The 11,125-nt window shown below is 48.0% G+C and overlaps 1 protein-coding gene across 1 annotated transcript in view; it reads left to right on the plus strand.

The window, feature by feature from the left end:
* LMX1A (LIM homeobox transcription factor 1 alpha) overlaps positions 1-10,498 on the plus strand; it is a gene marked incomplete at both ends in the record, with an annotated part of 150,015 nt that extends 139,517 nt beyond the window's left edge. Inside the window, 5 exons of the mRNA XM_082860972.1 lie at positions 1,577-1,749; positions 4,663-4,740; positions 6,189-6,258; positions 8,198-8,368; positions 10,338-10,498. Coding sequence (XP_082717098.1) covers positions 1,577-1,749; positions 4,663-4,740; positions 6,189-6,258; positions 8,198-8,368; positions 10,338-10,498 — 653 coding nt within the window. The remainder of the gene's footprint in view (positions 1-1,576; positions 1,750-4,662; positions 4,741-6,188; positions 6,259-8,197; positions 8,369-10,337) is intronic.
* Positions 10,499-11,125: the final 627 nt, after the last annotated feature.

The following is an 11,125-nucleotide window of genomic DNA, read 5'->3' on the forward strand; positions in this document are numbered from 1 at the left end:
AGCTGGATGGAGACCTAGGTCTGCCTATGTCAGACCCTGTTCAATTATATTGCAAGGCTTGTGCCCTCAAGGAACTCAGAGGTTCGTCTTCCTTCACGTTCAAATTGTATGGGTAAAAGTTCATAGAGAAAAGAATCTTAGCCATTGTTTTTTCAGATAAAACAAAGTTTTTTGTCTTCTGGTAGAGCCGAAAATTAGAACTCAACTAAAGTCTAAACTAAAACATTATATGCAAAGAGCATCTTTCCAGAGGAGGGCGGGATGAAGAACAAGGATGCGGAGCTCGCACACGGTGGGTTGCCTCATCTTGGATTTGTGTTTGTGTTTTTTTTTTTTTTTTTTTTTGCGGTATGCGGGCCTCTCACTGCTGTGGCCTCTCCCGTTGCGGAGCACAGGCTCCGGACGCGCAGACCCAGCGGCCATGGCTCATGGGCCCAGCCGCTCCGCGGCATGTGGGATCTTCCCGGACCGGGGCACGGACCCGCATCCCCTGCATCGGCAGGCGGACTCTCAACCACTGCACCACCAGGGAAGCCCATCTTGGATTTCTCGAAGTGGCCAGAAGGGGATCAGAATCAGGGGACTGGAGCTGGGGAAGCTCTTGGGACGAAGGTTTTTACTGGAGGAAAGAGGGCAGCTGAGCTCTGTAAAGACCCAGAGAGAAATGAGGGTCTCATTAGGGTAATGTGGGCACACAACTGCCTATGGCTTTTAATGCTGAAAGTAGTAAGGAGTCTCTCTCACATGGGTATTTCCCAGATCCTAGAAGCACCTTCTTAGGAGTGTGAAGTCTGTGGGATACAAGAGGTAGCCTGGGAAAGAATGTCATATATACTGAAGGCTTTATTTCCTTCAAGTTACTGCTTGTATCGATCACTGCTTATAGAGTTGAAATAATTCACGTAAATATAGATAAATACAGTCACTTTAATAGAGAGTTATTTATTTTATAGACAGGCAGTTTTGACTAACTGTCTGTGTTATCTGTACCTGCACGTAGTCTAATGTTGGTCTTCTGTGGCCTTTTAAACAATATTGTTTTCTACATCCTGGCAGTGGCTAGAATTTCAGACATAGTATCTAGGAAGTTATATATAACTTATCCAGGTCTAGAGTTGAAAAATGACATTTAAGAAATATTAACCACCGACACTTACTGGGCATTTATTATATGCTAAGCAGCCTTCTGAGTGCCTTCTTGATAAACTCATTTAATCCTCACAACAACCCCAATGAAGTAGGTACTCCTATATCTCAATTTTGCAGATAAGGAAATTGAGCCACAGAGAGTTAAGTCACTTGCCCAAGGTCACACAACTAGTAAACGTGGAGCTAGGAGAGCCTCCCGAGAGAAAGTCCTGAGCTGTGATGGTGGACTTCCTGGTTCCTGTCTCCACGTTTTAGAAGTTTTTCCTTAGCCCTTCCTGGGGGCTTTGGGATCAGTATCACACAGGGTGTTGCATTCATGTCTTAAGTCATCCTTGGAACGTGGACCCAAGTGTCTTGTTATGGAATAACAGACAACTCCAGGAAGTGGCCTTAAGGGACTCAACACATTATTTTCTGCTTCTTTCAGGCAAAAGTGATGATGAAGAAAGTCTTTGCAAGTCAGCCCATGGGGCAGGGAAAGGAACCACTGAGGATGGCAAGGACCATAAGCGCCCTAAACGTCCCAGAACCATCTTGACAACCCAACAGAGGAGAGCATTCAAGGCCTCGTTTGAAGTATCCTCCAAGCCGTGCAGGAAGGTATGGTTGTGGGGCCGGGGGAAGAAGGGAGGAAAGGGGACGAGGCTCCTCTTCTCTGTGTGCACCCTGGACTCCTCTGGGGTGTCACTGTGCGCCTGGGGGTCAGGGTGGGAGATGCTGTTCAGACAGAGTCTGGGCATGTGGCCTTGAGCCCCGTTGGAGACCCCAGGGATCACTGCAGCTGTGGCCGGGGTCATGGTGGAATCTCCCTGTGCTTTTGCGTATGCATACCCACTCCAACTGGCTCATACCTTTCATTTCATGGAGAGCAATGGGGAGAATAACAATAAGAGGTTCCAGTTGGGATATAGATCGAAATGTTACAGCACAGTAAAAATACAGTGGCTTGTAGCATGTATTCTTTTTCGGTCCAGTTTGTTCTGCTTGAGGTGGTGATTTTGACATTCATCCATGTTGTGGTTCATCCATTTTTGTTGTTGCATAGTATTCCATGGCTATACCATGGGCTGTTTGACCATTCACCTGTTGATGGGCATGTGAGTTGTTTCCACTCGGGGCTGTTACAGATAGGGCTGCTGTGAACAGTTATGTAAAAAAATAATAATAATACAGTGACTTAATGAGATAGGAGTGTATGTCTTTCTTACATCACAGTCCAGAGATAAGCAATCCAAGACTGGCCGAGAAGCTCTGTTATCCATCCCATGGGTCCAAGGGGCTGCTCCAGGTGTCACCATTTTTTCCAGCCACCATGGTGGAGAAAGAGAAAGTCGGGGCAAGCAGCTGCCCTTTTAGGGACATACCTTGGGATTTTCTGCATCACTTTCACTCATGTGTGTTGGCTAGGGTTTAATCCTGAGGTTGTACCTCTTGCAAGGGGACTTGGGAAATGAGTCTATCTGGGTGTCCATGTGCCTTGCTAAAACTTGGGGATAACATTGCTAAGAGGAGGAAGGAGAGAATGGCTATTGGAGGCAATTAGTAGTCTCTGCCACAAATAGCTGTGTCCGCTTATTAAGTACCCACCATTTATGGACTCCCTGCCGTATGCTGGGTACTGTCTTTTATGCAATAAAAATAAGAAAAGAAAGCTTTCTTGAAATTGAATTGAAATTCATAGAAGAAAGACATTTTAAATTTCTTAGCATCCGTCGCTAGCATCCCATCCCTTAGCACGCCTCCCTCTCTGTATGAATGGGCTTTTGCTGCAATAACGAACAAAATCTTAGCGGCTCCCGGCAAACATTTATCTCCTGCCCCTGGGCTGTGGGTTGGCTGTGACCCAGCTGGGCTCAGGTTCAGGCCTGCCCCACCGGTCTCTCATTAAAGAGTCCAGGGCAGTGGCCACCTGGGGCACACGGGTCTCATGACGACGGCAGAAAGCAAGAGGCCAAGTCACACTGGGCAGTCCCACTGAATGGCTCTCCTTGAATATCACCAACTTCACATCCACTTACATTCCATGGGCCAAAGCAAGTCATGTGGCTAAGCCACTGTGAGTACAGGGGGAGGCATACACCCCTCCATGGAGGAGGGGCGGGAAGGATGGATATTTGCTGAACGATAATGCAATCTCCCACCACTTCTGCCTTTTGAAAAAAGTTCTCCCGCCTGCAGAAGACTTCCTTTCCCTGCCCTCACTGCCCTCTAAGCTCTGGGAGAAGAGCTGGTAGAAAGTTGCAATAGCCCCAAGGTAGACCTGCGCAAGGACCAGTTCCCACTTCCTCATTGGTTTACTTGTTCTACATGTACTGGACTCCTAGCCTCTGTATGGCCTGTGCCCAGTGCTTGTTCCCGGGCAGCGTCTAGGCCACCAGAGGGGAGGAGATGTGTACACTGGAACACTGGGGAGAAAGCTCTGAGGACCAGAACAGAGGGGCAGCCGGGAGCTGCCGGAAGAGAAAGGCCGCCTCTGTCTGGGGGGTCAGGCAAGGCTTTGTGGAACAGGTGGGTTTTGAGCTGGGCCTCTGAAGGGTGGATAGGGTTTCAGCAGGTGGACGTGGGCCCCTGGGCATACTGCTGTTTCAGTTGGCGTTGCAGAAGGATGTGCCTGTAAAATCTTCTCTAATTATCCTGCTTCTAAGCCTCACCCCCAGTGGCATGATAAAGATGAGCACTTCCCAGGGCCTCCCGCTTGCTCTGCTTCTGTGTTTATTCAAGGAGCTCCTACCAGCTCATCCCCTCAGAATCTAACCAAGAGGGGGCGGTGCCTCTCAGGACCACTCTTGGGAAATCTGTGCTTCTTCCCCCTTCCCTTCCAGCCACTCTGCCAGCCCCTCACCAAATGCCTGTATAGAGGGCAGATGTTGAAACACGACTCTTCATAATAGGGACCCTGATGGTCCTGTCTCCTCACAGTCCCAGGACATGTCCCCGCATCAGCACTGTCTCTCTTGCTCTGTCGGATCCCAGATGGCTCTTGTCTTACTTCCTTCGGGCAAGGCTCACAGTGAATATGAATATTCATGAAACACCCAAAGTGACCTAAAGCTATGAGGGACAAAACCAAAAATTTAAGTCAGTGAATGTAGACAGGAGAAGAGAGCAAGAGAGAACCATTTGTTTTTGCAAAGTCGTTTTCACCCTCAGTTCTCCTTAAGTAGGTTAATGCATATGCCTGGCATACAGCTAAAAACACAGCAATAGATTTTGCTAATATCTAAGAACCACCTGAAGGCCTAGTTTCCAGAGGAAGAGAAACCCAGGAACACCTCTTGGAATGCACATCAAAATTAATGCTTATTCTTCTCTTCATTTACCTGGGTAAGGACCTTCTGTCCGCCTGAAGGAGAGCAATGTTCTTGTGTTTGGGATTTTGCTGAACACTGAACACTCGCCAGCTCCTACGGAAGATGCAGCCTGTTGGCCTCCCCGTGCACCACGTAGGGAACGTTCTGCTTTCTACTCTGAGGTGCCAATGTTTCTATATTTCTAACGTTCCATTTTTTCAAGGTGAGGGAGACTCTGGCTGCAGAGACAGGGCTGAGCGTCCGTGTCGTTCAGGTGTGGTTCCAGAACCAGAGAGCTAAGGTAATCTGCTTCTTACTTCTGTCTCTGTGGGGCCGGTTTCCTGAAACAATAGTAGGACATTGTTTTTGCCAGCAGGTTTTCTAACCTCAACTCATTGGATAGAATAGTTCTCTTGATTCAGAAATTTTGTGCTCAGCAGTCATTTCAGCTATAGCAGCCCTGCAGAAGGGGGAGAGACGGGGCAGTTGTTTTAGTGAGATGGCCTTTATTTTCCTAGTGGCTGTGACTGTGAATCTGGACAGCCATCTGCATGAAGAAATGCCTTTCTGTGTCTTTTGGTAAAAGCAGGTTCTTTAATTCCCATTCATTTAACACAGATACCAGAGTTCCTTTGAAGTTTCAGAGGGAAGCCTACATAGCACCCACATGATAGGTCTAAGACAACATTATGGCGCATGGAATGGACGCCCTGACTCACCTTTCCCAGTGCCCCACCCTTCCCTGATATAGGCCCAAACCATCCTATTGTCTGCTGGATCCTACCAAGGTCTGCATCCCCCTGCCGTGGTCTTTTACTTATTTTAGACCTTTACTTATTTATTTTCCTACCTGTGTACATGCATGAGTTAGTGGCCCAGTTCTCTACAGCCCTGATCTTTAGTGGGTGAAATGATTGGTTAAGACATCATTTCCCTCACTGAATTCCTCACACCAGGGCTGCTGGTGTGTAGTCCATGGTCCTTTCTATGAGAGGATTTCATGGTTCAGTAGGTTTGAGAGGACCTATAGCCTATGGATTCATAAGCAGAGAGCATATTTGAAGGTCTGAGAAATCTCACAGTAAAGAATTAAAAAAAAAATAACACTAGATTTAAAAAAATCTAGTGTTCCCTACACACACACACACACACACACACACACACACACACACACACACACACACACTCACTCAAAATGTATGCTAATGTCTCATGGAACCCTAATGTTCCAATGTTTGAGAAACATTGGGTTACATTGTTCCTTCTGGGAAGTCTGTGTGTTAACAGGGTGCTTTGGGAGTCAAGCTCCTTACCTAGAGGCGTGCATCTCCTGGTAGGAGTCTCTGCCACAAGGACCAGCAGATAGGGGACTAGGGGGACCAGCCTCATCCCAAATCATACCCTGTCAGCAGGCCCTTGCTGCACATCTAAGCTGGGCTGAAGACCCTACATCCCCTCACATAAAACTGTCACAACATAAGCACTGAGAGGAAATCCCTCTTCCTGCTAAGACCAGCCACACTGTTGCTTCCCAGCCAGCTGTCTTTCCACGGCTGCGGTGTAAAAAGCCCTCAGCCACCATGCATCGGGCGGGCTCCAGGCGCTGTTCCTGAAGTGTGGCTCCTTTCCTGAGTAAAAGCAGGGGAAGGGGTCCCTCTGCTTTACCCACGAGCCATTTCCCCCTGGCCTAGCCGCAGGAACCTGCTGCAGGCCCCCTGACTTCTAATCCTGTGGTCCTCCCCTCATCAGATGAAGAAGCTGGCCCGGCGGCAGCAGCAGCAACAGCAAGATCAACAGAACACCCAGAGGCTGAGCTCCGGTAAGCTGGAGCCTCTCCCGGCCTGGCCTCTCCTGCCAGGCGCCTCCAACCTCCCAGCCCTCGGAGTGACGTTTCTGAGCTCCGTGAAGCCCAGCCCACACCTGCTTGGGAGATGGGACCTTCCAGGGAGGACCAAACCATCAGAACTGTGAGAGGGTTCTGCAGGTCCAGAACTGCGGATTGGAGGTGGCCCTACCCTCATGCAAAGCCCCTTTGCCCAGGCTCTGCTGCAGTGTCAGGGCACTGTGTCAGGCCTACCTACAGGGTCAAAGACAGGCCCAGTTTCTCATCCCACGTGGCCCTCCTCCTTCCAGGCAACCACGGTCCTAGACCAGTGAGAGATGGAACTGGGCTGGAACCTGTCTCTCTGATTCTGAGTTCCGCTCGGCCACGCTGCCTTAACTCACACTTACCTCCATTTGTTGTTGTTGTTTTTAATAGGGGTGGTGTGGGGACTGGGGAGGGTGTGAAGAGGGACAGGTTGTGGGACCCTTCAAGGAAGTTAAGAGAAAAAAAGCAAGAATAACTATATTAGAACAATGTCATTCTTAAAGGGATATGCGCTGCCCCCTCCCCATCTCAGCTGTCCAGCAGCGTTTCCTGAGTGGTCTCTTTGTACCCTAGAGCAAGGATTCTCACCCTTTAACATGCACCTAAATCACCTGGTATTTGGTAATGTGTAGATTCTGATTCTTAAGGTCTTGGTGGGCCCAGAGAGTCTGCGTGTTTAACAAGCTCTCATTGCTGCCAGCCTTGGACCACACTGGAAGGCCGTGGAATGTGACATTGGTTGTCTGGCCTCTAAACAGAGCCCCTTGTCCTTGCACGGACCTCACCTGTGCTTGATACCTGGGCTAGGCTCCAACGAGAATTTGACTCTTGCAGTCAAGGGTTCTTTTTGCTTTTGACCTTCTAGACCAAACAGTATCTTAATGGCAAGATAGATGCTCTGGGAGAGAAGTGAAGCAAGGGCATGGGCCCTGGGGCAGGGTGGAGCCGCGAGCTGGTCAGAAGACCCGAATCTGCCCCAGTTCCACCTCCCAATGCTGTTTGGAGATCTGGGACCTGTCTTTCTGTCTCTTTGCACCTCAGGCTCACATCCCTAGGGTAGGGTAATGGGGCCTGCTAGTCCTATCACACAGCACTGTGCACCTCAGAGAGGGTCACAGGTGTCAGAGGGCTTTAGGAGGGGCCATGGAAGTTGACTCCATATAGGTCAACACGCTCAAAGGGAGGAGAACTCATCAAGGCATTATGAGAACACAAACTCCTAGTGCTTGGAACTTTGAAGAATTCTATGGGCAGCTCCTAGGGTAGACTTAAGAAGGTGGCAGATTGAGTCCCTGAGAGTTAATGGCACTGTGTTCAGAGAACCACAGCAGGATGTGGAGGCAGGAACAGAGTCCTCCTTTTCTGATAAAATTCTGTACACGAGTGTAGTGAGTTGTCATTCCAAAGCACATACACACGATCTCATGGAGTCTTCGTATCGGCTACACGAGGTCCGCTGGGCCGGTGTCGTGAACCCCACTTGACGGACGGACTCCTAGTGCGGTAATGCTGGAAGGATCTTTAGATGCATCCACTCCATTGGCTGCCAAGCCTGTGTGTAGCATCAAACGCCTTTGTTTTAGTGATGGAGTTCAAGGAAGCTCTCCAAGTACAACACCTGCCATGCCTGTCCTTCAAGGCAATCCCTGATGGCCCTTGGTAGGGCACAGACTGGGAGCCACTGATGTCACCTCAACCCTTCCGTTCTATAAATGAGGAAACCAAGATCCAGGAAGCAAAATGATGTAGCCATGGTCACACAACTTGTGTGGTCACAAGCCAGTGGGGCATGTGAAGTTCAGAGCTTGTTCTGTGGCCCTCCCTCCCTCCCAGCGTGTGATGCTGGGCTGCACATGGAGAATCATCTGTCTTCTTCTTTGTCCCACAGCTCAGACGAATGGTGGCGGGAGCGCTGGGATGGAAGGGATCATGAACCCCTACACCGCTCTGCCCACCCCACAGCAGCTCCTGGCCATCGAGCAGAGCGTCTACAGCTCAGATCCCTTCCGACAGGGTCTCACCCCACCCCAGATGCCTGGAGACCACATGCACCCCTATGGTAAGAGGGACTCAAGCCGTGCAGGGACCTCACACAACTTGCTTGCGTGAGTTTTTCATCCCCTCCCAGACACCTCTACACAGTTCCTAGATGCTCATTAAAGTTCCAAAGCAGAAGGAGTGTCCCACAAAATACTGCTAGCATCACCTAACTGATGGCTCCAGAAGAAAGACCAGCACATATACACATTAGTCACGCTTCCATTTTTTCTCCTTTTCAAAGCTGCTTTTTTTTTTTCCCCAAAGCTTCTTATTTGTTAGTTTGAATAGGAGGTTGTGTTTTCATTGTAGACCTGTTTGTTGGGATTGAACTTCCCAAGTCTTTCATTTCCTGCCAGGTACCACACTTACATGTTCATAAGCATTATCAGCAGTGATATAGGCAGAGGCCTTAATTATGAGAACTCTCACGTAAGAAAAAAATATATTGAAAAGCACAGAAAACAGATGTTTGAATTGGACTCTCCTATTATAGATACTAGTAGGTGTTCTAATGTAATTCCTGAAACATAAACTGACTTGTGAAGTGAAAAGTATCTCCTCCCAGTCTCACCCCAGCCAAAACAGAGCTGCTTTAAACGCAGGGAATGGGGACAGCTGAGACTCTCCCATTTTCCCAGTTTGCTGCTTAAGCTGATGTACAGAAGCTGGGGCCTGGGCACCCTGATGGGATGGGCAAGCTCTGGAGTGGAAGGCTGAAGTTCAATCTCAGTGCCAAACATAGGCCACTGCATTTTTATACAGAGAAGGTAAGTGGCCTATGTAATACATTCATCTGTACTGTGAAATCTGCAATTGTTAACCCTGATAGCTAAAAATAATGTTTTATTCCGCAAGCCTTCAAAACATTAGTATCAGAGATATATGCCTCAGTGCACAGATTATCAACTTCTTTTTTGCCTTCTTTAAAAAAAATCATCTATAATGTTAAAATCAGCCCTATCTTCCCATGTGATGCATTCAGCAAACACTTATTAAGATCCAGCCATGTGCAGGAACGTCATTGACCAACCTCATTCATTCATACACACATAGATATATATATATATGCATGCTCCAGTGACCGCCATTCTCTTTGCTCCCTTAGAAGACTCATGTAAGGTCTGTACCTGTCTTCACCACTATGCAAAAACAGGGCAAATGACTTTTTGGGTTTTTTTCGCAAATTCTTACATTTTCAGAGTCCTGGGGGTCTTGTTACATAAAGGACTCCTGTGATGAATCCTTCAGTAAAATGAATAAGTAAAGCCACATGACCATTTTTATAAACTGCAGTTTTCATCTTTCCCATTTACTTGAAGTAGAGGTGAAATGTACATCCTCAAGTTTCCGGTCACAGTGGTCCCCCAGCTGTTGCTCAGTTTGCCCTCCTGTTTTTTTTTTTTTTTTTTTTTTGGTCAAAGATGTAAATTAGTTGAGTCTGGGCACCTAACCTCCCTTTCCTTTGCAGTACAAATCTGGGGAAACAGCCGGCACTCAGTATACTTGTGCTATCTGAAAGGACAGGTGTTATCACCGGAGATTTCGTGTGCATCATTCTCAGAGCTGATGTTTGTTTTCTTACCATCCCTCCTTCAAGAACCAGTTTTGTGGCCAAAGTCCTCCAGAAGCCCTTGCCCCTGTCTCTCCAGCCTGTGGTGCTGTGTCTTGCCCACTTCCCACCCTCACTGTCTAGACATTCTGACATTTGCTTATGCTGCACTCAGTTTAGCACTTTGTTATATCCTAGTTCATATTATTTTCGGTTGTAGACGTGAGCCCCCCTAAGGAGATCTTTTGTGGACAGGGATTATGCCCGCTCCTACTCTTCTACGTAGCTCTACCCTCCCCCACCCCCTCCCCAGCACCCAGTAGAAAGCGGCCCCTGGGGGACGTGCTCAGACCACGCTGGCTGAATTCCGCTGAATTTCCCAGCACTGAATGAGTCCCTCCTTCCAGACCCTCATGCCAGTGTTTCCTCTCCATTTCAGGTGCTGAGCCCCTTTTCCACGACCTGGATAGTGATGACACCTCTCTCAGTAACCTGGGTGACTGCTTCCTAGCAACCTCAGAAGCCGGGCCCCTGCAGTCCAGAGTGGGAAACCCCATTGACCACCTGTATTCCATGCAGAATTCTTACTTCACCTCTTGAGTTCACCCCTCGAGTTCTCCGGCTAGGCTCCCATTCTGGAACAACCGCATTACATGAGGGGTCAGCTGGCTTTAGGATGGGGAGGCAGGGAAGAGGTGGGTTGGGGAGGGAGTTTTGTCCGGGATGCTGTTGTATAATGATATGGTGTAGCTCGGCATTTCCAAAGACTGAATACATTACGGATTGCATAGTTTAATGTTTCTAATAAGAGTCTTAGTGTTAGGTATGAAAATGTGTTTATCGTTAAGGACAGGGATTTTAAATATAGGCATTTTCATGCAAACTAGATACCTAGAGACCCCTAACAACTTCCCGCCATTTTTGGGGAAGCTCTTTTCAAGAGGTGCATATGTCTACCCATCCACACACCCACAGACAGACAGACAGACAGGTAGATAGATGTGTGCGTGAGTGTGTAACCTTTCATACTTTATCATCAAAGTTTATTGCTAATTATAACAGACACCAACTGTACAGCAAAAAGTAACTTTATTTTCAGTGTGAACTATATTTAAGGAAATGCTTGATGCACTTAAGTTATAAAATGAGATAATTTACTTTTATAAACTTTATTTTGAGTTTGAAGAGACTTGTAGGCAGGGCAGAGAGCGCTGCTCCACCAAGGCC

The sequence above is a fragment of the Leucopleurus acutus genome (assembly GCF_964270905.1).
Source record: "Leucopleurus acutus genome assembly, chromosome: 2".
NCBI classification, from domain to species: Eukaryota; Metazoa; Chordata; class Mammalia; order Artiodactyla; family Delphinidae; genus Leucopleurus; species Leucopleurus acutus.